We start from the raw sequence: 27,831 nt of genomic DNA on the forward strand, positions 1-27,831 counted from the left end.
CCAGGAGTAATCCCACTTGATCGTGGTGAATGATTTTTTAAAATGCATTGTTGAATTCAGTTTGCTAGTATTTTGTTGAGGACTTTGCATCTATGTTCATTAGAGATATCGGCCTCTAGTTCTCTTTTTTATTAATATCATTATCTAGTTTTGGTATCAGGGTAATGCTGGCCTCATAGAATGAAACTGGAAATTTTCCTTCCTTTTCTGTTTTTCGGAATAGTCTGAGAAGAATAGGTATTAACTCTTAAAAAACATTTGATAGAATCTACCTGTGAAGCTATCTAGTCCTGGACTTTTCTTTGTTGAGAGCTTTTTGACTACCAACTCAATTTCTTTGTTGGTTATTGGTCTCTTCAAATTTTCTATTTATTCTTGTTTCAGTTTTGGTAATTTTTATGTTTATAGAAATTGTCCAACTTGTTGGTGTATAGTTTTTCATAATATTTTCTTGTTTGTATTTCTGTGGTGTTGGTTGTTATTTCTGTTCTCTCTTTGTGGTTGTGTCTGAGTCCTTTCTCTTTTTTCTTTTGATATGTCTGGCTAGGTGAATCAATTTTATTGATTTTTTTCAAAGAACCAGCTCCTGGTTTCATTGATCTGTTCTACTTTTTTTTTTTTTTTTTTTTAAGTTTCTATATCGTTTTTTTCTGCTCTAATCTTTATCATTTCCTTCCTTCTGATGGTTTTATGTTTTGCTTATTCTTCTTTTTCTAGCTCCTTCAGATGTAAGGGTAGGTTGTTTATTTGAGATTTTTCTTGTTTCTTGAGGTAGGCCTGTATTGCTATGAATTTCCCTCTTAGAATTGCTTTTGCTGTATCCCAAAGATTTTGGACCATTGTGTTCTCATTTTTATTTTTTTCCATGTTACTTTTTAATTTCTTCTTTTATTTCCTGGTTGACCAATTCATTGTTAGCAGTATATTATTTAACATTCATGTATTTGTTGTCTTCTCAAATTTTTTCTTATGGTTGGCTTCTAGTTCTAAAATATTATAGTTAGAAAAGATGCATGGTATGACTTTGATCTTCTTGAATTTGTTGAGTCTTGTTCTGTGGGCTAATATGTGATCTATTCTGGAGAATGTTCCATGTGCATTTGAAAAGAATGTGTATTCTGCTTAGGATGGAATGTTCTGGATATATATCTGTTAAATCCACTTGTTTCATTGTGTTATTCAAAGCCATTGTTTCCTTGTTGATTTTCTGTTAAGATGATCTGTTTATTGATGTAACTGGGTGTTAAAGTTCCCTACTATCATTGTAATATTATCAATTAATTCCTTTATGCTTGTTATTAACTGTTTTATGTATTTGGGTGCACCTACATTGGGTGCATAAATATTTACAATTGTTATATCTTCTTGTTGGATTGTCTGCTTTAATATTATATAGTGTCCTCCTTTGTCTCTTGTTATAGTCTTTGTTCTAAAGTCGTCTGCTTTAATATTATATAGTGTCCTCCTTTGTCTCTTGTTATAGTCTTTGTTTTAAAGTCCATTTGCTCCAATATAAGTATTGCTACTCCAGCTTTCTTTTGACATCCATTTGCATGACAGATGTTTCTCCATTCACTCACTTTCAAGCTGCAGGTAGGTTTAGGTCTAAAACGAGTCTCTTATAGGCAGTATATAGGTAGGGCTTGTTATTTTAGCCATTCTCTCTATAACTTCTGGAGTGTTTAGTCCATTTATATTACTTATAGATACATATTTATTATAACTTTATTATTTGTTTTGTGGTTATTTCTGAAGATTTTCTCTGATCCTTTCTTTCTCTGTTTCATGGTTTGCTGATTTTCATTAATGATATATTTGGATTTCTTTCTCTTTATTCTTTGCATATTTATTAGTGGTTTTTGATATATTGGTACCAATAGGTTTGTATATAACTTCTTCTGCATACAGCAATCTATATTAAGTTGATGTTCATTTAGTTTTGAACCCATTCTTTTCCCATCCCCTTCCCACGATTTAGGTATTTATTTCTATATTTTTTATATCCTTTTATCTTGTGAGTTTCTTGACTGATTTTTTTTTTTAATTTTTATTTTTTTTTTTAATTTTTTTATTTTAATAAACATATAATGTATTTTTATCCCCAGGGGTACAGGTCTGTGAATCGTCTGGGTTTACACATTTCACAGCACTCATCATAGCCCATACCCTCCCCAATGTCCATTTCCCCACCACCCTCTCCCGTCCCCCTTCCCCCCCGCAACCCTCAGTCTGTTTCTTGAGATTGAGTCTTTTATGGTTTGTCTTCCTCCCAATCCCATCTTTTCATTTTTTCTTTTCCTACCTCCCCCCAAACCCCCCCACCTTGCATCTCCACTTCCTCATATCAAAGAGATCATATGATAGTTATATTTCTCCGATTGACTTATTTCGCTAAGCATGATACCCTCTAGTTCCATCCATGTCGTCGCAAATGGCAAGATTTCATGTCTTTTGATGGCTGCATAGTATTCCATTGTGTATATATACCACATCTTCTTTATCCATTCATCTGTTGATGGACATCTAGGCGCTTTCCACAGTTTGGCTATTGTGGACATTGCTGCTATAAACATTCGGGTGCATGTGCCCCTTCGGAGCACCACGTTTGTATCTTTAGGATATATACCCAGGAGTGCAATTGCTGGGTCGTAGGGTAGCTCTATTTTCAGTTTTTTGAGGAACCTCCACACTGTTTTCCAGAGTGGTTGCACCAGCTTGCATTCCCACCAACAGTGTAGGAGGGTTCCCCTCTCTCCGCATCCTCGCCAGCATCTGTCATTTCTTGACTTGTTAATTTTAGCCATTCTGACTGGTGTGAGGTGGTATCTCATTGTGGTTTTGATTTGTATTTCCCTGATGCCAAGTGATGTGGAGCATTTTTTCATGTGTCTGTTGGCCATCTGGATGTCTTCTTTGCAGAAATGTCTTTTCATGTCCTCTGCCCATTTCTTGACTGGATTATTTGTTCTTTGGGTATTGAGTTTGATAAGCTCTTTATAGATTTTGGATACGAGCCCTTTATCTGATATGTCGTTTGCAAATATCTTCTCCCATTCTGTCAGTTGTCTTTTGGTTTTGTTCACTGTTTCTTTTGCTGTGCAAAAGCTTTTGATCTTGATGAAATCCCAATAGTTCATTTTTGCCCTTGCTTCTGTTGCCTTTGGCGATGTTCCTAGGAAGAAGTTGCTGCGGTGGAGGTCAAAGAGGTTGCTGCCTGCATTGTCCTCAAGGATTTTGATAGATTCCTTTCGCACATTGAGGTCCTTCATCCACTTTGAGTCTATTTTCGTGTGTGGTGTAAGGAAATAGTCCAATTTCATTTTTCTGCATGTGGCTGTCCAATTTTCCCAGCACCATTTGTTGAAGAGGCTGTCTTTTTTCCATTGGATATTCTTTCCTGCTTTGTCAAAGATTAGTTGACCATAGAGTTGAGGGTCTATTTCTGGGCTCTCTATTCTGTTCCATTGATCTATATGTCTGTTTTTGTGCCAGTACCATACTGTCTTGATGATGACAGCTTTGTAATAGAGCTTGAAGTCTGGAATTGTGATATCACCGACTTTGGCTTTCTTTTTCAATATTCCTTTGGCTATTCGAGGTCTTTTCTGGTTCCATATAAATTTTAGGATTATTTGTTCTATTTCTTTAAAAAAAATGGATGGGATTTTGATAGGGATTGCATTAAATGTGTAGATTGCTTTAGGTAGAATAGACATTTTCACAATATTTGTTCTTCCAATCCATGAGCATGGAATATTTTTCCATTTCTTTGTGTCTTCCTCAATTTCTTTCATGAGTACTTTATAGTTTTCTGAGTATAGATTCTTTGCCTCTTTGGTTAGATTTATTCCTAGGTATCTTATGGTTTTGGGTACGATTGTAAATGGGACCGACTCCTCAATTTCTCTTTCTTCTGTCTTGTTGTTAGTGTAAAGAAATGCGACTGATTTCTGTGCATTGACTTTATATCCTGACACTTTACTGAATTCCTGTATAAGTTCTAGCAGTTTTGGAGTGGAGCCTTTTGGGTTTTCCACATATAGTATCATATCATCTGCAAAGAGTGATAGTTTGACTTCTTCTTTGTCGATTTGGATGCCTTTAATTTCTTTTTGTTGTCTGATTGCTGAGGCTAGGACTTCTAGTACTATATTGAACAGCAGTGGTGATAACGGACATCCCTGCCGTGTTCCTGACCTTAGCGGAAAAGCTTTCAGTTTTTCTCCATTGAGAATGATATTTGCGGTGGGTTTTTCATAGATGGCTTTGATAATATTGAGGTATGTGCCTTCTATCCCTACACTTTGAAGAGTTTTAATCAGGAAGGGATGCTGCACTTTGTCAAACGCTTTTTCAGCATCTATTGAGAGTATCATATGGTTCTTACTCTTTCTTTTATTAATGTATTGTATCACATTGATGGATTTGCGGATGTTGAACCAACCTTGCAGCCCTGGAATAAATCCCACTTGGTCGTGGTGAATAATCCTTTTAACGTACTGTTGGATCCTATTGGCCAGTATTTTGGTGAGAATTTTCGCATCTGTGTTCATCAAGGATATTGGTCTGTAATTCTCTTTTTTGGTGGGATCCTTGTCTGGTTTTGGGATCAAGGTGATGCTGGCCTCATAGAATGAGTTTGGAAGTTTTCCTTCCATTTCTATTTTTTGGAACAGTTTCAGGAGAATAGGAATTAATTCTTCTTTAAATGTTTGGTAGAATTCCCCTGGGAAGCCGTCTGGTCCTGGACTTTTGTTTGTTTGGAGATTTTTGATGACTGTTTCAATCTCCTTACTGGTTATGGGTCTGTTCAGGTTATCTATTTGTTCCTGGTTCAGTTGTGGTAGTTTATACATCTCTAGAAATGTATCCATTTCTTCCAGGTTGTCAAATTTGTTGCCATAGAGTTGCTCGTAGTATGTTCTTATAATTGTTTGTATTTCTTTGGTGTTGGTTGTGATCTCTCCTCTTTCATTCATGATTTTATTTATTTGCGTCCTTTCTCTTTTCTTTTTGATAAGTCTGGCCAGGGGCTTATCAATCTTATTAATTCTTTCAAAGAACCAGCTCCTAGTTTTGTTGATTTGTTCTATTGTTTTTTTAGTTTCTATTTCATTGATTTCTGCTCTGATCTTTATGATTTCTCTTCTCCTGCTGGGTTTAGGCTTTCTTTGTTGTTCTCTCTCCAGCTCCTTTAGGTGTAGGGTTAGGTTGTGTATTTGAGACCTTTCTTGTTTCTTGAGAAAGGCTTGCACTGCTATATATTTTCCTCTCAGGACTGCCTTTGTTGTGTCCCACAGATTTTGAACTGTTGTGTTTTCATTATCATTTGTTTCCATGAATTTTTTCAATTCTTCTTTAATTTCCTGGTTGACCCATTCATTTTTTAGAAGGATGCTGTTTAGTCTCCATGTATTTGCGTTCTTTCCAAATTTCCTCTTGTGATTGAGTTCGAGCTTCAGAGCATTGTGGTCTGAAAATATGCAGGGAATGATCTCGATCTTTTGGTACCGATTGAGACCTGATTTATGACCCAGGATGTGGTCTATTCTGGAGAATGTTCCATGTGCACTAGAGAAGAATGTATATTCTGTTGCTTTGGGATGGAATGTTCTGAATAGATCTGTGATGTCCATCTGGTCCAGTGTGTCATTTAAGGCCTTTATTTCCTTGTTGATCTTTTGCTTAGATGATCTGTCCATTTCAGTGAGGGGAGTGTTAAAGTCCCCTGCTATTATTGTATTACTGTCGATGTATTTCTTTGATTTTGTTACTAATTGGTTTATATAGTTGGCTGCTCCCATGTTAGGGGCATAGATATTTAAGATTGTTAGATCTTCTTGTTGGACAGACCCTTTGAGTATGATATAGTGTCCTTCCTCATCTCTTATTATAGTCTTTGGCTTAAAATCTAATTGATCTGATATAAGGATTGCCACCCCAGCTTTCTTCTGATGTCCATTAGCATGGTACATTGTTTTCCACCCCCTCACTTTAAATCTGGAGGTGTCTTCGGGTCTAAAATGAGTTTCTTGTAGGCAGCATATTGATGGGTTTTGTTTTTTTATCCATTCTGATACCCTGTGTCTTTTGATTGGGGCATTTAGCCCGTTAACATTCAGGGTAACTATTGAGAGATATGAATTTAGTGCCATTGTATTGCCTGTAAGGTGATTGTTACTGTATATTGTTTCTGTTTCTTTCTGATCTACTACTTTTAGGGTCTCTCTTTGCTTAGAGGACCCCTTTCAATATTTCCTGTAGAGCTGGTTTGGTGTTTGCAAATTCTTTCAGCTTTTGTTTGTCCTGGAAGCTCTTTATCTCTCCTTCTATTTTCAATGATAGCCTAGCCGGATATAGTATTCTTGGCTGCATGTTTTTCTCGTTTAGTGCTCTGAATATATCATGCCAGTTCTTTCTGGCCTGCCAGGTCTCTGTGGATAGGTCCGCTGCCAATCTAATGTTTTTACCCTTGTATGTTACAGACTTCTTTTCCCGGGCTGCTTTCAGGATTTTCTCTTTGTCGCTAAGACTTGTAAATTTTACTATCAGGTGACGAGGTGTGGACCTATTTTTATTGATTTTGAGGGGCGTTCTTAGCATCTCCTGGATTTTGATGTTTGTTCCCTTTGCCATATTAGGGAAATTCTCTCCAATAATTGTCTCCAATATACCTTCTGCTCCCCTCTCTCTTTCTTCTTCTTCTGGAATCCCAATTATTCTAATGTTGTGTCGTCTTATGGTGTCACTTATCTCTCGAATCCTCTCCTCGTGTTCCAGTAGTTGTTTGTCTCTCTTTTGCTCAGCTTCTTTATTCTCTGTCATTTGGTCTTCTATGTCACTAATTCTTTCTTCTGCCTCATTTATCCTGGCAGTGAGAGCTTCCATTTTTGATTGCACCTCATGAATAGCTTTTTTTATTTCAACTTGGTTAGATTTTAGTTCTTTTATTTCTCCAGAAAGGGCTTTTATCTCTCCGGAGAGGGTTTCTCTAATATCTTCTATGCCTTTTTCGAGCCCGGCTAGAACCTTGAGAATTGTCATTCTGAACTCTAGATCTGTCATGCTACCTATGTCTGTATTGATTAGGTCTCCAGCCTTCGGTACGGCCTCTTGTTCTTTTTTTTGAGGTGAGTTTTTCCGCCTTGTCATTTTGTCCAGGTAGGATTTGCTTTCTCCTGCTGTGGAATTCCGCTGTTCTTGGTGACTGAAGTTGGTTTTGGATCGGTTTCTTGTTGATCTTCTGGGGGAGGGGCCTGTTGTTGTGATTCTCAAGTGTCCTTGCCGCAGGCGGAATTGCACCGCCCTTGCCAGGGGCCGGGCTAAGGAATCCGCTCGGGTTTGCTTTCGGGAGCTTTTGTTCCCTGAGCGCTTTCCGTAGAGTTCCGGAGGACGGGAATGAAGATGGCGGCCTCCCAATCTCTCGGCCCGGAGGAGCCAAGAGCTTGGGGTTCCGCTCCTCAGTGCGCTCTCAGAGCAAAGCGCCCAATAGCCCCGCCTCCCTGGCTTGCGGTCGCGCCTCGAGGAAAGCAGTCAATTGTTGGAGCTGGAGAAAAGCGCCGGGTCGCTTTTGTCTCCGTGGCCTCCGGCCGCGCTCCGAGCCCACCCAGCCTGCGACCGGCACAAGGTAACCCTGGGCTTAGAGCTCACTCCTCGGCTTTGTCGCTATAGCCGGCTTCCCCGCTCTAATAACTGCGAGCTCTGCAGCACTCAGACACCCCCAGTCCTTCTGTGACCCCGCGGGTCCTAGGGTTATGCTGACCCCGCCTGGGTTTCCCCCCAGTTTAGCCTCTGGAGCGATGTCTCCCAGTGGAGCCGACTTTTAAAAGTCCCGATTTTGTGCTCCGTCGCTCCGCCGCTTGCCGGGTGCCGGCCCCTCCCCCCGGGGTCTATCTTCCCGTCGCTTTGGATTCACTTCTCCGCAGGTCCTACCTTTCAGAAAGTGATCGATTTTCTGTTTCTGGGATTGTTGCTCTTCTTCTCTTCGATTTCCCGTTGGATTTGTAGGTGTTCACAATGGTTAGATAAGCTATCTAGCTGATCTCCTGCTACCCGATGTCGTCTCAGCCTGCTACTTCTCCGCCATCTTGACTCCTCCCCCCTCTTGACTGATTTTTTAATAGAAATATTCATTTTTACTTTTTTGTGTGTTTCCTACCTTTATCTTTCAGTCCAGTTGTCTATAGAGGCTCTCTTTGCTGTGGTGGGCAATGTTTGATCCCTGGCCTGAATGTGACATGCTTTAACTAGGTGTGCTCTGATATGTTTGTGAAATGAGACCTGTTGCCACCACTGCAGAAACTGAAGTGCCACAAAACTCCTACATTGGGAAATGCAGTGTTTGCAGGGGCTTGGGCTGGTCTTCTGCGGAGGTTAGGGTCGGGGGGATCCTCTATAATGGGACTGAGACATGACTGGGAAGGGTAGTTTCACTGGAGCATGATGTGGTGGGGTTTGGTGTAAGCAATTTAGGTAGTGGGTGTCAGAGCTGTACTAGTTCCCACAGTTGGCCCTGTGCTTATGCAGGGGAGAAAAATGGCACCAGCCACTTCCTTTGTTCTTGAAGGGGCTCTGTCCACGAATACTCTCTAGTATGTGCTCTGATATGGGCCAATAATCTCCCCATTATGTGCCCCAGGAGCTCTTCAGATTATTGTTTCCATGATGTGTGTCCATAGGTTGTTTGCCTGCCTTCTCTCCAACAACAGTTCGGTGCCCTTGGGGCTCTATCATAGCCAAGCCCAATGACTTTTATAACTCCAGGATTTATGCCTTACTGGTGGCCAGAAGTCATGAAATTTGGGCCCTCTCACCCTCCAAGCCAATTGCTATGGGGTTTTACTTTCGCATCACTCCCCTATGTGCTAGTGTGTCTCTCATTCTTCTCTAATACCACTCCATCCCTACTACAGCAGCCATAATCTGCTTCTCTCCCAAACCCTGTATCCACACTTTCTATCTTCTTCAATGTGACCTCTTCTCAACCTTTAGTTGTAGAGTTTGCTCCGCTAGTCTTCAGGTCAGTCCCTGGGATATTAGGATGATTTAGAATGGTTAGTTATATTCATGGGATGAGACAAGCTTGTGGTCCTCCTACTCTGCAACCATTTTCCCTTGTTGATAGATTTTCTCATATTAAAATATCCTTTCATTCTTAAGATATACTCTAGTGGATCATGATTTGTAATTATTTTAAGATATTTGAACATTTTATTTAGCCAATATTTTCTTTAGGATTCTTGGATTTACGTGTAGTTAAAAGGGGGCTACAATTTTTTAAAGGTATTGTTCTCATGTGGTTTGGAATCAAAATCACATAAAATGCACTGTTTTTTTATATTTTTATTTTAAAAACTTGTAAAAATACATGAACTATTTCTTAAAAGTTTGGTAGAATTCATAGATAAAACATGTAAGCCTGAAGCTTTTCTGGCAAGTGAATGATTTAATTTTTTTATACTTATTGTCCTCTTAAAGTTTTATATTCCTTCTTGGGCAAGTTTGCCATTTTATATTTTCTAACAATTTATACTTTTTTCATTAACTCTAGTTTTTAAAAGTTTATTAGAGAATCATTAATCATAATACTGTTTTTTAGAGCATTCCTTTGTATTTTTTCACTATATTTATTTGTCTTTTTTCTTTTATTTGCATATTTTTAATACTTGAGTCTCTTATTCATCTTTTCAAAGAACTTCAGCTGTTTTTATAACTGAGAAGTTCTAACTATTTTGAAATAATTTTAGATTTTAAGAAGATTAGCAAAAATAGTAGAGAAAGTTCCCACACACCATTTACTCAACTTCCAGTAACATTAAAATCTTATGTAACCATGGTAAAACTATCAAAACTAAGAAAGTAATGTTAGTGCAACACTGTTAAACTACAGATCTTGGGACACCTGTTGGTTCAGTCGGTCAGGCATCTATCCACCTTCAGCTTAGGTCATGATCCCCGGGGTTCTGGGATCAAGTCCCATATCAGGTTCCTTGTTCAGCAGGGAAACTGCTTCTCCTTCTCCCTGCCACTCCCCCTGATTATACACTCCAATGTTATAGCGGCATTATCAACAATAGCCAAATTATGGAAAGAGCCCAAATGTCCACTGACTAATGAGTAGATAAAGAAGATATGGTGTGTACACACATGCACACAGGAGCTAGGAGAAATATTACAAAGACATGAGCTATGGAAATTTTAGTCTGGTGGGGGAAAACAGATCATTAAAGTATAAAGATGGTAAGTATGGCATATTATGGTAAGAATAGGGAAGTAGCTTCTAAATCAGAGTTTATGAAAGGCTTCAGAAAGTCAAGGAGGAGCTATGATTGTTAAAGCACAGTTTAGGGAAAGGGACTTCAGGTATAAAGAAATGTATAAAAGAATGGTTTTCTGAGATAGCATAAGTTTTTAAGGACACCACATGTAATTGTGAATTGTTTGGAACAAAGAATGTGTGCAGAAGAGTGGTTGGCAATATCAGTAGTAGGAGGGGTATGATACAACGTTATACCAAGAGCTTGGATTTTATTCTTTAGGACAGTGGGAAATACTGACTTTAAGCTGGAAATTATTAGGATCAGATGAACATATTTCAAAGATTACATAGACAGCAGAGTGTGATGCTTAAGCTTCAATGCCCTTGGCTTTCATGGAAACCTTCTAAAGTCCTAGAATGAACACCAGGACTGAGTTTTGTGGTCATCTGTTTTTCTGTAAAATTTGAAAAAGGAGGATATTTTAACTGCAATGGTTTCTTTCTACTTAACTTGCTTCCAATACATTTTTCCTAGGCTGTGGGCATTTTGGAAACCACCTAAGGGAAATTTCAGCATTATTTAATAATACATATGTATATTAAAGATTTATCTATTTATTTGAGAGCGAGGGAGACAGACAGCAGGAGCGGGAGGGGCAAGGGGAAAGGGAGAGAGATTCTCAAGCAGTCTCCCTGCTGAGCTGAGACCCAACAGGGGCTGCAACCCAGGACCTTGAGATCATGACCTGTCTGGAAACCAAGAGTGGAATGCTTAAGGTACTGCGCCACCCAGGCACCCCTAGTAATATACACTAAAGTAGTTTGTACTACTGGCATAGAAATAGCTTCTGGTAATGATCTTACTAGCCACACCGCAGTTAAAAGGCAAAGATATAAGGCCAAAGGTCATATTGTAATATGTATATTCATAATTTTGTGTCTGTTTCTTAAAGAAGGACCCTAAATCATATACACTTCAGGAACAGGATCTTTACCTTGAGCAATCTGAGACAGGACTCAATCAGTAAATGATTGTAAAAATTTTTTTAGCCTTGCGAGAGATGAAGACCTGAACCAAGGCAGTAACAGTAAAAATGGAGGGGAAACGTTATGATACAAGGAGCATCCAGGGAGTCCGATCTAAGGAAGGTGGCACTTGTTTTGAGTTGGGGGTTGGTTTCACAAAAGGTTATCGCCTTGGATAACTGGAAGGATGGAGGCGCAGTCACGGACAAAGAACATTAGGGGAACTGAAAATTTGGGTGGAGGATGAATCCCATTTTGGGCTTGTTGCATTTCAGGTGTCAGACAAGAAGACAAAAATGCACGTCTGCAGCTCAGCTAAGCATCCAGGTGTTGGGGGATATAACTTGCTAATATTTTCTTCTCTGGAGGCCACTTACCAGGCTTTTTTGGCCCTCGCTTTCCAGTCCTCAGCCCAGGAAACCGCAGCCACTTACACACCCCCAGAGCTTCCCAGCGGCGCCGGCTCACCGGATGTGCCAGCAGCACTTCCGCCCCCAGAGGCACGCGCTCAGGGGACGCTCTGCGCAGGCGCTGCGAGGCTCCTAACCCTGCCCAACCTCTGTCCGCGCAGCGATGGCTCGTGAGTGGTTTCGCCTCTGTGTGGTTTTCAGCAGGATATCTTCCTCCGCAGAGCAAGCGTTCTCTTCCCACTTAATCCCCCAAACCTCCACTTTCCCCTCCGGAAGTCACCGGCACCTCCCCGAGGGCTTTGTAGGTCTCCAGGCACCGAGGCAGCGATGCTAATGAAGATGAGTCAGCGCTGATTTCCCAGCTGGTAAACTCACGACTCATTACCTTTGGTGGTTTTGCACAAAGACCGGAAAGCTTCGTGAGCTGAGCTTAAGGTCTGATGTGACTTTTGGTTCTTATGTAGGAACCAAGAATCAAGAGGGAAAATTCTCAGTGATTAAGATATCGATTTCTTAAGCCAGTTCCCCCAGGAAAGGGACCAGATTTAATTGCAGCCTCTGGGAACCCCAACGTGGCTCATGTCCCGGAGCAAGGCGGAACATGTGCACTCTCTTGTGACTGAATTCGTTCAGTGTAGCAGGATAGGTGAGGGAAACTTGACCTCGTTCTTACTAACAGATGTGGAACAAATACAAATATCTAGTTTTATTAGTTTATTACTTACAGAAACATTCTCAATAAGCCATTCATGGCAGAACACCGAAATGTGGTGGACAGTAACGGTCCAGTGGGAAATACTGTGTTATTGAAGATGGCTGGTATTGAAGAGTGTGATATGAGCCTGAGCCATTGGTTGGGTTAGAAATCTGTCCACTCTTTAAAAAACAAACAAACAAACAAACAAATCCCATTCCCCTCACCTGCTTGAAGTTTTTTTTTTTTTTTTCCGCCATTGCACTTGTTACTTTGTAATATATAGCATAATTTACTTACTTGTTATAGCTGTCATTTATTATTTGTCCCACACCAGAGTTAAGCCCCATGGAGGCAGGAACTTTTTTTCTGCTTACTGTTGTGTTTCAAAGGCCAAGAACAGTTCTGGCCCGAAACTGAGTGCTTAACTCAACATACACTTATTGAATAAATGAAAAAAAAATGAGTATGTTAGTTTTCAAAGAGCATGAAGTAGCCTAGAGTGGGCTTGCATGATGGGTGTGACCTATGTGGGACATAGTTCAAAGGCCTCCTAGTAAAGACAGCCAAAAAATGAACAAATGTTTATGGAATATCGGCTATACCCTAAATGATAGCTTCCCAAATTTCCCAGGATTTACCATCTTTTCTCATTAAATGTTCTGACATTTTTATATTTGGGCCTATGCTGTTCACCTTCGTTGTATCTCTTATAGTGGTATGCTCATACTAAATAATAAGTATTTGTTGAAAGAGCAAGGGAGTGAACTGGATTAAGGCATTAGGTTACCTGGGAATTCATTTATTTATCACACGAACAGGCACTTGTTTTATAGAATTATGGCCAAGAGTAGTAGTAGTTTGCAAATAGAGGTCTATTTTGCTGAAGGATTTGTGAGTTTTCTATGATAATTTTTAGGATTTCGTTCCAGTGGTCCTCTGAAAATTTGACTTACACATATTCTGGGCTATCTGGATAACCACATACTAACAGGAGATTTTGGTGTCTCTGTTTTGTGTCTCTTTTGAGCATGTTACCACTACTTAGTGTAGTATTTTGTGGCAGGTTAATAAGAAAAACTCAGAGGCATCCTTTAAAAATGTAAAAGACTTATTCACCTTAAATGAAGCCCAAATGACAGTAAGCTACTCTGTCAAAAGATTTCACAGTAGTTTAAAAGAAGAAAAGAGAGAAATGAGTCATAGCGTGTAGTAAAATAGGCTGGCTAAAGTCTGTACCATATTCCTGTTCTGAGAGGTGTTTAGCTTGGCAAAGCATAATCATTGGTGTTTTTAAATTAATATATTAAATTTAAATTTTGTTGACTTTATAGTTTTGTTTGCACTTACTTTGTGATTTTGTGGGTGTTTTTTTTTGTAGCTACAAGACGTGTAATATGAAGAATTTGAACCTAACTTTGTACATATTTAATAATACATAATGAAAGTAGTTTAAATTAGGAACAGGAGACCTTAAAAATGTGTTTTTATTTTAGTGGATTTTAATGAGGTTTTATACTTTACTCAAGTTTGTGAAAAATGACATTACAAAGCTTTGAGCTTTAGGCCCCAGTACACAGAATATTTACTTTAATGATGTACAGCTATGAAAGTTCACTGTAGGAAAGATGTTTCTGCTGCTGGTAGTGCTCATGGTGCTGAAATACAGAAGAGAGGGATCTTAGGAAATTGTTGGAAGATCGGTTGGAGAAAATGGAGAAATCTGAGATAAAACTGGAGCTTTCTTTGCAGTTTTGCTTTTGGCTCTGAATTTGTGAGTTCTCTTTCTTAGTGATTTTTCTCAAATGGCTAAGTGAAATGCAGTGTTTTTGTTTCCAGAATTAAGAGAAGAAGAATGCTAATCAGCACTTCTGTAGATGGTGCAAATCTCTGGTGTGGAATACTGGGAGACCTAAAGTGCTGGTTTTTTGTTTGTTTGTTTGTTTGAATTATGTTATGTTAGTCACCATACAGCTCATCATGTTTTTAATGTAGTGTTCCATGATTCATTATTTGTGTGTAACACCCAGTGCTCATTACAACACATTCCCTCTCTAATACCTATAACCGGGCTACTCCATCCCCCGCTCCCCTCCCCTCTGAAACTCTCAGATTGTTTCCTGGAGTCCATAGTCTCTTATGGCTCCTCTCCCCCTCTGATTTACCTCCCTTCAGTTTTCCCTTCCTTCTCCTAATGTCCTCTGTGCTATTCCTTATGTTCCACATATGAGTGAAACCATATAATAATTGACACTCTGCTTGACTTATTTCACTTAGCATAATCCCTTCCAGTCCCATCCATGTCAGTGCAAATGGTGGATATTCATCCTTTCTGATGGCTGAGAAATAATATTCCATCGTATATGTGAACCACATCTTCTTTATCCATTCATCTGTTGAAGGGCATCTCGGCTCTTTCCACAGTTTGGCTATTGTGGACATTGCTGTTATGAACATTGGGGTGCATGTGCCCCTTCTTTTCACTACATCTGTATCTTTGGGGTAAATACCCAGTAGTGCAATTGCTGGGTCATAGAGTAGCTCTAGTTTTAACTTTTTGAAGAGCCTCCGTATTGTTTTCCAGAGTGGCTGCACCAACTTGCATTCCCACCAACAATGTAAGAGGGTTCTCCTTTCTCCACATCCTCTCCAACACATGTTGTTTCCTGCCTTGTTAATTTTGGCCATTCTAACTGGTATGAGGTGGTATCTCATTGTGGTTTTGATTTGTATTTCCCTGATGGCCAATGATGTTGAACATTTTCTTCATGTGCCTGTTAGCTATTTGTGTGTCTTCTTTGGAGAAATGTCTGTTCATGTCTTCTGCCCATTTTTTGACTTCATTATTTATTTTTCAGTGTTGAGTTTGAGAAGTTCTTTATACATCTTGGATACTAGCCTTTTATCTGTAATGTCATTTGCAAATATCTTCTTCCATTCTGTGGGTTGCCTCTTAGTTTTATTGACTGGTTCTTCTGCTGTACAGAAGCTCTTTATCTTATGAAGTCTCAAAAGTTCATTTTTGCTTTTGATTCCCTTGCAAAGCCCTGTTTAAAGTCATTGTGATAGAAGATCAGAGGAAAGATGCTATCCAGCCCCTCCCCCTCCCCCATCCCTTGTCCCACCCTGGGAAATAAGAAAAGAAAGAAAGGAGGTGAGGGCTTTGCTTTGGTTTACTTTCATAGAAGAGGTACTGGGAGCAGGTGTTATTTTAGAGTCGACTTTTCTACCATGTCCAGAGCAATGCTAACTGGAGTTTCGTCAATTCACAAATATTTATTGAGCACCTCTATGTGCCAGGCATTACGCAGGGAGCTGAAGACAGTGAACAATACAGGGACTTAAGTAAAACTAATACTTGTTGATTCTTGTTGATTCGTGTCCCTATCTTCACTTGGTACACTTTAGTTGAATATGAGTGGGCGATGTGAACATTTTTAGTGCACTCTTGATGTTGATTTGTCTAATTTCTGGGATGGGATACAGAATTAGAAATTGTAAGGGCTCAGATTAATTTGCTCTTATCTTTCTCTGTTTTTAAGGGGTGTTATGAAAGTTGACATAAATCTTCAGAAAGTGGACATTGACCAATGTTCAAGTGATGGCTGGTTTTCAGGAACTCACAGATGTCACCTTAACAATTCAGAGGTAAGAACCTGAAGATAAAATCCTCTGAAATCAGAAGCTCAGAAATGTATAACTTGAGAATTATATTGTATTTACGTGGGTAAGTAAACAAGATGCGTCTTACTGGGAAAGAAAAGTCTCATATGCAGTTCTGAATTGTTGCTAAATGAACTGAAAGGGGTAGAAAATTTTGTGCACAATAACTGTTCATTTGGGGACTAAGAGAAAGCTGAAACTTAAAATATGTCCAAAGTTTGCATTAGTCAAAGGCTGACCCTATTCTTCAAAATGGGCTAGAAATTAAAATAACCATGAAGTGAGAAACCCAGGAGGGGTCAACCAGATTATGCATATTTTTATGCAGTATAATGCTTGTTGAAACACTGATGCTGTACATTCAGACACGCTGCCATCTGCTAGAAACGTGATAAAGTATGGCAGGGCAAATTTGAGAACAAAAAGAAAACTATTCAGGGACCGGGATAAGAAATATGTATATTTGTGTATGTTTTTCCAATTTTAATCTCTTGTCTGTGCTTGATATCATGGGACTCTGATCGGTTTAAAAAAATAGTCAAAGAGATCATACTTCTGGAAATAAGACTGTTACTTGTCTTTTGTAGTTTGAAAGAAGAAATGTGCTGACATCCTGATTTCATTTTCAATAATCTATCTCTCAGGTCCCAAAATGCTGTGAAACGACTGTACAATAAATCTTCTGTTCCTAAATAAATACTTGAACTGTCCCAACTTTGAGTCCATGGATTTGTGAGGAAAGTCAGCTTAATTTATTTAAAATACAGGGGAGATTGCCATAAATGTAGTAATTTAAATCTTAAATTTTAATTTTTTGTTCTTGCAAAAGGTGGTTTTATATAGTATATTTTTTCTATCTAATATGATGCTCTTTATTTGTTATTTGTTGTTATTTTATTTTTCTTCCAGCAGAGTTAATAGACAGTGTTACATTAGTTTCAGGTGTACAATATAATGATTCAATACATAGTGCTCCACCACAATATTCTTCAACCTTCCTACCCCCTAAAACCTTTAGAAAACCTCATGACTCCCTACATCTCTCTAAATCCATCACACATCCCTACAAATATCCCTGTAACACTCACTTCCTTAGTGCCCCCTGTACAGTCCCGCACACCCCCATATCCCCTCCCACATTTCTGTACATCTCCACAAACCAACCCTCAACACAGCCCTCACTTCCTTCACTACCCCCACCCCCAAATTGGGACTCAGATTATGTAAGTGAAGTGTTTCGGTTTTGTCAATTCATAGAAGTTCAAGGTCCTCTTTTTGCTTCCTTTCACTCTTTGTTCTTTTGATTTTGAACTTTCCTGAGTTTCCACTTCCCTTTGGGTGATTCTGGCATTTCTAAAGATATGAATTTCAATCACTGGTCTAGTGAACATCTTTAGCCTGATTATTATCTCTATGCCAATTGCATATAACCATTTAGGTTTGTCTTTTAGCCAGGGTGGGATTTTTTCTGCAGGGGTGTTGTAGTGTGACTATTTCTGTATAGCCTTGTTTCACTGGTGCTCCTGGGTGGTTGGAAGCAGGCTGTCTACAAGCAAGGCCGGATTCACTTTTCAGTTTGTTACAGTTGCTGCTCGCCTCTAATAATCTTGGTATATTTGTTTGTTTGTTTATTTGTTTTCCTTACAACACATCTATTTGACTAGACGGTTATATTGCAAGAATCTCTTTATCTTTCTGAGTGATTTATTTTCATTGTACCAGGATTAATTTTCTGGGTGTTGTGTCTTTTTAAAGCTTTGAAATACACTAAATTATTTCAAGATAAAATGTTATCCTCTGTTCTGGCTAAGAAGGATTACATTGAAATATGTAACATTTTGCATTGTGTATATGAGCATTATATTTATTAGATTCCTATAGGAAAAACTGAGAAAACGTGTTCTACAAGACTGACAGTTCAATTAATCTCATTTAAAAATGTTGTCAAAGGGAGATCAGTGATCAAAAATAACACCAATAAACAGTGAATGTACAAAATGCAGATTTTGACTTAGACTCTGCATCTCTCCACTCCCTTCCCTTGCCAGGTGCTAGAATTGGGAGTGGGAGACATAGGTGTCCTGGGTTGGGGCCTAGAGGCCCTTGGTGGGTAGTCTGACTCATACAGGACTACCATGGAGCTCTTCACACTGTTTTTCTGGGTTTCCTTAAGCTCCTGTAGTTGGTGCTGGTCACTCTAGGCATCTGCAACAATTCCATACCACATCTTCAGTCTAGGGACTAGCAGTGGTCTTTCAGACCTTCCCTGTACTGATGTGAGTTGGAGAGGAGGAATTGGCTTCTCTTGACCTTTTTGGTGCCTGGGAAAACAGAAAAATCACCTGGGTATTTCTTATCTCACTGGCTCTCCTTCATCACATATTTTCTGTTATGGACCCCAAGGATCCCTATGTAAACTGGCTTATGTTGGGAAGTCATTAACATGACATTTGTAGGGTGTAGGAGCCTATCTTGATGAATATCCATATTGTTAGAGATACTCGTCATATTTATTGTGGGTTTTATCTTGCCAATGTTTAATACTCTTCTCTTACAAACGCTAATGGAAGTCACACATTTTAGTTCCATTGAGGCAAACTTTTCACTTTTAAAATGTTTCTGGTGTGTTAAGTTTTTAGCCTTCAGGGTATCATAAACCAGAACAATGAGTCTGATGTTGGAAATAGGTAAGTGGCATGTGACCAATGACAAAAGCCTCAGGAATATTTTAGAAGGGCATGGAATGGTTTGTGAAGAAAATAATTTCTCAGTGAGTTTGGGTCCTTACAGGAACTAGGAAGCCACTTAGTATTTTTTGAAGGGCAAAGTAAAACAGGATCTGAACCAACATCCTGAACTGGATTGTAGGATTATTCTGGCTGTTTTTGTAAGTGGTCCAGATCATTGCAACAGGGACTTGATCATGTTGTCAATATTCATTTAACTAATTCTTGGCCTATTTTCATATCATTGTTTGTGCTGAGTACACCAAATCCTCTCTTACAGAATAGTTTATTAAAAAATGCTAAAATAAATTGATATTCATTTTTGTTTTAAAGGTTTTCTTTTGCTTTGTTTCCATTATAAGGATTTTTTAAAAATCACTATTTAAAGTAGGACAGTGACCTTGAAATTTTTTGATTATATTCTACTAGTAAAAATGCTCTAAGTATCCATCCATAGTATATGTGTATTTTTAATCTAGAAAATATGAATTTTTTCTTACATTTATATATTCTATATATTCATTAAAAACTTAGGTTAGAGATAAAGATAAATAATATTTTAATGCATATTATGTATTATAAATATTATATCTTTAATGGTAACAATAAATTAATTCACAATTATGTTTCATCATTTTTTAAAATCTTAGTTTAATACTTAGTAATGCAATGATTATAGGTCTCTAAGTTCAGTTTATTTTTATACTTTGTTTTAATGTCTGTGATGGTTAAAAATATGCCTCACAAGGATATATCATTCCGAATTGAAGAAATAATTTGTTGACTATGTTTGCTAAAGACAGTGCTCATTTTTCAGTTTTGTACAGGTTTTTGCAAAATTCGGCTGGCAGTCTTTCATCTAACCTGATGTCAGTTGGTCCTTACAAACTATTTGGAAAGCTGGGAATTTTAATATTTTAAGGGAATAGGTTAAAAAGTCCACTCACACTTTTGTGAGGAATATTTTAAGCAGATTAAGAAATTTTATTTCCAACTTTAAACTATATGGTTAATGAGTATTTATAGTTTCTGGCAACAAAAACCGCATAACGCTGAAAACATTTCTAAATATGCATTTTCAAAATGCTCACTTCAGATGGCTTTCTAATGGATAGTTAGACTGTCACTTTTACTTTGAAGGAACAGCCTAGATGTACTTTTGAAAAAACCTGCTGCACAGGCACTACTGACAACCACTTGTCATCACAGAGCCGGTCAGCAGATTTGGGGCATTTTCTTTTTTTTAAAAGAGTCATGCATAACTAGTCTTTGAGTTTAGAAACAAGGAGTTCCCTTTGAGATAATCGGAAAATCTTTGTGTGGGAAAAGGTTTTCCAGGTCACACACCATGTCGTTTTGAAGAATTGTAAATATTTTACAGTTTGAAATAATATACTCTGTAAATCTGCTTAGATGGTCAGATGTAAGTGGTAACACATTGAAATTTGAGAGTAAATGAAGGAACCAGTTAACCACTGTTGATATTGGTACCTGGGAACTCCTAGTTTTCCTTCAGGATACCTCAAGTGACTTACCAGTGTTACGGTCTTATGACATGTGGACTGAGTAAGAGCACTGATGTCTCTCCAAGTCTTAAATTAGTAAAGCTTGATTTCTCATTTTTTAAATAAAAGATGTTAAATATAAATAGAAGTTCTATTTTCTTTTTGTATGCCAATTAACCTCTTGGTCCTCTGCTTTGGAGACTACTACTTGAGTTTATCATTTTACTGTTCTTCCTAGAATCACCTGAGTGATTGTATTGTCAGCTCAGCCAGTGATTTTATATAGTTCTAAGATAGTTTTTGGATATCTCTGTTTTCTACTACTAGGTGGGAACCCACTTTTAACTCTTTACTACCCCATTGGATCTAAGTTAATTAATTTCTAAAGATATATTTTTAGAAAGTTAAAAATGTAGGAAAAGGTATCATTTAGTATGCAAGAAAAGAAATATGATGAAAAAATCTAAGGAAAGCAGAAAGAGTTAATCATTCTCTTTTGGAAGCTGTCCTATATACAGAGTGTAGCTTACTAATTTCATTGCAATAGGGTTTAAAGTGCTTTTCCAGAGATCTCTTACTGAATTCAATTTGACTGAGTGAAATTGCATAGAAACAGCTGTATGTTAGTTCTCATTTTATGGCTGCAATCTCACCAATCATTTCTTTTCTCTTTAATCTTTTCTCTAGAAAGGTTCTGCTTTACAAATATTATTGTTCACCTATCTCTAGAAGTCTGCTGCTACAATGGTCACTAGCCACATGATGGCTCTTGAAATGTTAAGCAGTTCAAATAAAACAAAATGAAGAATTCAGGTCCTTCCTAGCCTGGTTTCAAATGTATAGTAGCCACATGTAACCAAGGCTACCATATTGAACAGTGTAGTGGACAGCTGTGTTTTAGACTATGGTCTGACTTACAGTGTAGTGGAAACACATAGGTTACTGAAACCTTTCAAATCTGAATTTCCTCTTACAGTAACACTGCTTTCAAATCTACTAAGGGATGTTTAAGGACAAACTTGAAATGAATTTTGGCTTATGCAGGCATTCTTATAATCTACTGTATTATCTCAATTGAAAATAAATATTGAGAGGGACGCCTGGGTGGCTCAGATGGTTAAACATCTGCCTTTGGCTCGGGTCATGATCCAGGGGTCCTGGGATCGAGCCCCATGTCTGGCTCCTGGCTCAGTGGGGAGCCTCCTTTTCCCTCTCCCTCTGCCTCTCTGAGTTTTTATCCTGAAAACTGTAAAAATCTTTCAGTAAATGGAGAAAAGTAAATACTGGAAATCTTTTAGATATTTAAATTTATTCTGTATTTGTAGGAAAACTTCTTTCTCCCTTCATGACTAATACAAAATGTGGTTAATGTGAACTCATACTCTCCTGCCAGAATATAGGGCAATGATCTTTGCAGCACCTGACACATTTGTTGAATTAATGGAGGCAGCCCACTCTTGCTAGGTGGCCTCCCTCTAACATACAACCATTGCTTTTGATTTTTCCCATTGGAATTGCCCAAAAACAGAGTTAAGATTTTTTTTCTTGCTAGTAGTCATTCATTTAGGTATTTGAAGATTGCTGTCAGTCTGCTTCGAAGTCTTCTTTCTCCTGGGCTAAACAGTCCCTGATTTAGTCAAGTATCCTTGCTTTACTAGGCTTAACAAAAAAAAGGCCATACCACTACTATGTGGATTCCCATTTGTTTCTGAAGTTCGTAAAGCCCTAACTTGTTTGATTTTGTTACACAGTACTTTTTTCTTAAATTATTAGAAACTGATTATATTTTCCAGAGCTTTTCAGTATGCTCCTGAGAGTTATTTGGACTAGATATTCTGGAACTGTTCCCGAAGTAGGGTTACTATTCCCAAATAAGAGTACCAGAGTACCTAAAAAGTCCCTTAAGGGAAATCTGACTTTCTCGGTTATAGAAAGATGTTTTCAGCACCTTGGCCAAGAGTTCAGCAGTGGCCACCGCCATCTTGTGGTTGGGGGGGAAGAGAGATGCAGGGAAGGGACAGGGACAGAGATGAGGAGGAACAAGGGAAGAAGGGAATCACTGATAGGAAAATCTAAAATCACTATTGGAATACTGTACGTTTTTCCTTATGCCTAGCTGAAAGCTGGTTTGCATGTTAGGTTCTGGTCAAGTCTTGGAATGCTATTTTGAGCATTGCCTCATGCTGCCCAGTTCTGACTTTAGTCTGTTCACCTCTAAATAAGTATCCTGGGTTTCTCTGTTTGAGGCCCACTTTAAAAGTTTGCTGAACAATTATTCTTATGGATACTTATTATTATAATTAACAAGGCAGATGTTTTCTTTTACATGGGACACATTTTCCAATAGATTAATTCAAATTCATTGTTTTCATTCATTCAATGTATATTTATTAGCAACTGCTATATGCCAAGCACTGTTTTAGTGTCTTGAGATATACAGTAGTGACCAAGACAGAGGAAATCCATAATTTAAAGGAAATCATTCCATTCTAGAGGGAACCAGGGAGCTTAAAAATATGTCAATTGACTTTAACTTTTCTAAATACTAACTTTGCTGAGTGACTAAAATACCATACATTAATTTTTGAGACACAGGAATGAATAATCCCTATCCTAAAAGACAAGTCTTTGCACATCTTCCAGAAGTGTAAGAATTTACCTATTGAATTGGCAAACAGTAAAAAAAAAATTATAATGCTCAGTGTTGGTGAGGTTTTTGCAAAATAGACATTCTCATGAATTATTGATAGGGATGCAGATTTTTCTCAGCCTTTCTGGAAATACGGTAAAAATGTATCACCATTAAGAATTATATTCTTGGGGCGCCTAGGTGGCTCAGTTGTCGAGTGCCTGCCTTTGCCTCAAGTCATGATCCCAGGGTCCTGGGATCCAGCCCCACATCGGGCTCCCTGCTCAGCAGGAAACCTGCTTCTCCCTCTCCCTCTGCCCCTGCTTGTGTTTCCTCTCTCACTTTCTCTCTCTGTCAAATAAATAAATAAAACCTTAAAAAAAAAAAGAAAAAAAATAATTGCATTCTTCTTTGTCCCATCTGTTCTTTTTCTTTCACTTCTACTTTGAATAAGCTTTATAAGGAAATATTTTAAAACTGGCCTAAGTGTATATATACTGGATTACTTATTATAGCATTATTTGTGATAATAAAAATTTAGAAATACCTTAAATGCATAACAATGTGAATTGGTTAAATAAGTTATGATGTAGGCAAAAAACACAATACTATTTAAAACATCATTCTTCATTTGTTGACGTGGAATGATATCTATGATATCTGTGATCTATAGTAAGGAAAATAATCAAGTCCTCCAGCATGGTTTCAGGATTAATAAGAATTTTGGGATAGTGAGAAGTGACATTATGCAAGAAAGTCTTTTTGGAATGTATTAGTAGATGAGTAGAAAACTAGTATGAAGCAGCCAAACTTTTTTCCCCCTGAAAACAATTCCTTTTAATTTTTAAAAAATTTTTAAATTTTTTTTTAACATATAATGTATTATTAGCCCCAGGGGTACAGGTCTGTGAATCGCCAGGTTTACACTTCACAGCACTCACCATAGCGCATACCTTCCCCAGTGTCCCTAACCCAACCACCCTCTCCCTACCCCACTTCCCCCTGGCAACCCTCAGTTTCTTTTGTGAGATTAAGAGTCTCTTATGGTTTGTCTTCCTCCTGATCCCATCTTGTTTCATTTATTCCTTTCCTACCCCCCAAACAATTCCTTTTAATTTTAAGAAGTGAAATTTGTAACTATGGGAATTATGTGAAGAGTGATTTGCATAAGGTAGCTCATTATTTGTAGTAGGTGGGTAGGCTGAAAGGGAGAGGGCACATGCAGTCTCAAGGGGAAAAAAAATCTATATTTTCATTTTTCGTGGTACCTCTATGTAGAAGTTTATGGAGCTGGGGAGAGGAGGATGGAGACAGTCAATTTGAAGAATCCCGAGAGTATTTATTAGAAGGTGGCAGATTCATTGTTATATTCAGAAACTACTTTTTCATTTTTGGCTCACAGGGAGGATTGTCAATGCAAACAACCTCCCCAAATCAAAGGTTACAGTTGGAAGTGGATGAATCCACAGTAAAGACTATGGATGGGTTTCACTTTTCTGTTGTTTCAACTCAAGATGTTTTATCAAAATCTTAAAAATAAAGCTTCTTTTTAATATTAATACCAATAATGGGTGCAACTACTTAGTAGCACTTGCTTTGGGTCAAGAATTGTTCCACATGCTTTGTTCCACATGTTTTATGTGCATTAATTTTATCTTTATAATCCCCATTTTACCAATGAGACTGGTAGGCCTAGAGAGGTTAAATAACCTGCCTGTAATCACACAGTTAGTAATGGGCAGAATTGGAATTAGAGGTCAGATTTGTTTGATTCCAGAACGTATTTTTTTGAAATTTATTTATTTTAGAGAGAGAGAGCATGCTTGTGAGTTAGCAGGGGGAGGGGCAGAGGGAGAGAGGGAGAGAGAATCTCAAGCTGACTCCTTGCTGAGCACAGAGACCAAAGTGGGTTCAGCGCCACAGCCCTGAGATCATGACCTGAGCCGAAATCAAGAATTGGATGCCTAACCGACTGAGCCACCCAGGCATCCCAGAGCACATTTTTTTTTTTTATATGACTATCTTATATTTCTTGTTATTTTCTAGGAAACATATAATGGGATAAATCTACTTTGGATTAGGAGTGAGCATGTATGGGGAGTTTTAGATTCCAAAGCACATTTAACTTTGGGAATTGGGTAGCTGAGATGATGGGATATTGTCCTGTGTCGGTGTCACTTTAGACATGGTATATAGGCATTGCATTAAGTAACAACTGTAAAAATGCCGCATCTCTTGCACTGAAGAGAGAGATTAAGTTTAGGCTTTGGATTTGTGTTTAAGTCTAAAACTATACCTAGGAAGTGATTAAGTGGACTGATGTTAACAGTGAAGCTTGTAGCAGTTTGTTGTAGGGCCTTGTGCTGGTCAGAAAGTTCATCAGTTCTTTGAAAAATGATGTAGATGGCGAGTAATTAAGAATAACAAATACATCAGAAGTTAAAAATCAGAGACTAGAAAGATTTTGCTGAGTTGGAGAAATGGACATCTCTATCAATGAAAGTTAATAGGAACAAAGGTAAGATCCTGAATACGAGGGCAAAACTCTATCTTTTCAAACACAGGAAGAATAAAATGGTTTATTTGTAGCACATGCAAACAATAGTATCTGAGAGAACAGTTGAAAGTTCAGTATGGGTCCGTAGTATGGTTTGGCTGTGAAACAGCAAGAGCAAAAGCCAGTCTTAGTTGTAGGTCTTTCTCGAGATGTCGAGAGGTTCACATCTCTCTGGATTCTAAACTTAACAGAAAACACCTCAAGCAGTGTGACGAGGAATATAGAAATTGGAAGATAGTTTTAGTAAGGGCTTTGAAACATTGTTTTTTGAAGACTCAAAGCAATTGAAGATGTTTTTCCAGGGAGGAGAAGACCCAGGAATGATCTGACAACTGTTTTCAAACATGAAAGTAGCTATTATGTGACTATGTTTTTTTTCTGAAAGGAGCCAGGGGCTAGGCTGTGACTTACCAGTAAGCCAGTAGGAACAACAGAAGGCTCTGTTTAGCTCAGTGTAAGTGGAATGTTTTAACAATCAGAGTTGTTCAAAAATTGAGAATATATAGGGGTGCCTGGGTGGCTCTGTTGTTAGGCATCTGCCTTAGGCTCAGATCGTGGTCCCCTGGGATTGACGGCTCCCTGCTTGGTGGGGAGCCTGCTTTTCCCTCTCCCACTCCCCCTGCTTGTGTTCCCTCTCTTGCTGTCTCTCTCTCTGTCAAATAAATAAAATACTAAAAAAAAAGAAAAAAAATCACAGAAATTCTTAAAATATTGAAGTATATGTTTTAAAATATGAAATTATAAATATGAATGTTGGAGTTTAATCACACAGTACCAAGATGACCACTTGATGAGAATGCTATAGGCTTTAGTATTTTCAACAGTGTAAGGTACTACTTGACAAAATTTTGCAGGGCTCTTGAAAATTTCATGCAGCATGACTGTATAGTTGGCCTTGATGCCTCTTAAGCTTGTCTGCAGCCCTAAGGTTTTATACTTCTAGTATACTGTAAAGGAAGACACTAAAAGTTGCTTCCATCTAAAAACAACACTCTAATTTTCCTTGCATTGATAATGCCCTGAATGCTCACACTGCCTGTGGTTGTGGCTGAGATTTCCCAAACCTGAGATTTTCTGATTTTTCTCTGTGATAAAGGTAGAGCAAACTACTATTCATCATTGCCACCTTCACTTGAGCTGGCTTATAGGATTCGATTTCCAATTACTCATTAAGCACTTTGGGCATGGTGATGCAGGACTAGTAATTTTGATGGAAGTGAGAAGGAAAAGCCAAAAGATGTTTAGCTAACATTGGATTGGTGATCCAGGACAATCTGAGCAGAAAGGAGGCAGTACAGGGGAGTGTCATTAATTTTTCTTTAAGCTAATTTGCTTCCTTTACTTATGAAGGAATCAGATACCTTAGAGTAGGAGATAAACCCGTTTTTTTCAGCTGTGACAGGGTCGTGATATTTGGTTATCTGCTCCCGAATAACAGTCTTTTGTATAATGCCATGTCATTGGATTGTATCATCAACCTTGAACCTGTTGACATAATGTTGGGACCTCTGAAGTCTATGAATTATAATGTACAAAGGGGAGTGTCTATTCAAGGTGAACGGACTCTCAGATCTATCTATATCTGTCCTTCTATCTATATCATTTATCTATTTATCTGAGATAAACCATTAAGTCTTGATTTATAGGTTTCTGTTTTATGAACTTTATGCACTACATAAAATGTTTTTCTAAAAAAAACAAAACCAAACTCTTACAAGATCTTACTCACGAGTGCTGTAGGTACAGTCACTTTTGTTCATACTTGCTGGTTAACTAAGTTTTCTTTAGCCCAAGGTTAAATAGTCTGTGAGATCCCCCAAAAGTTTGTTTTTTGTTTCTGTATAAGAAAATAATTATTTAATTATAATAAGACATTTACTTAATAATTATGCTGTGAACTAGGTATGCTTGTTCTTATTTTCTAGGTGAGGAAACCAAGACTTAAAATGGCTTTAAGTAACTTAACTAAGGTCGTAAAACCAGAAAATGGTAGGTCAGAGATTGAAACTATAGAGAGGTAGTACAGCTATCCCCCCTATCTGCAGTTTCACTTTCAGTTTCCTGTATTCAGCTGTGATCTAGAAGCAGATGGTCTTCTTTCTGACCTGTTGTCAGAAGGTGAGTGGCAGCCTGACAGTACGTCCCAATGTTTATGTCACTCACCTCACTTCATCCACTCACATCGACATTTTACCATCTCACATCATCATAAGAAGAAGGGTGAATGGAATACAATAACATATTTGAGAGAGAGAGAGACCTGTTCACATAACTTTCATTATAGTATATTTTTATAATTGTTCTGTTTTATTATTTATTAATGTTAATATTGTACTGTGTCTAACTTATAAATTAAACTTTAC

At 38.1% G+C, this 27,831-nt stretch overlaps 1 protein-coding gene across 1 annotated transcript in view; it reads left to right on the forward strand.

Annotated features, from left to right (window-relative positions):
• Positions 1 to 27,831, forward strand: part of GPR158 (G protein-coupled receptor 158) — a gene marked incomplete at both ends in the record, with an annotated part of 320,694 nt that overhangs the window by 22,004 nt on the left and 270,859 nt on the right. Inside the window, one exon of the mRNA XM_080810173.1 lies at positions 15,931 to 16,036. Coding sequence (XP_080666299.1) covers positions 15,931 to 16,036 — 106 coding nt within the window. The remainder of the gene's footprint in view (positions 1 to 15,930; positions 16,037 to 27,831) is intronic.

Source organism: Martes martes (genome assembly GCF_963455335.1).
Source record: "Martes martes genome assembly, chromosome: 8".
NCBI lineage: Eukaryota > Metazoa > Chordata > Mammalia > Carnivora > Mustelidae > Martes > Martes martes.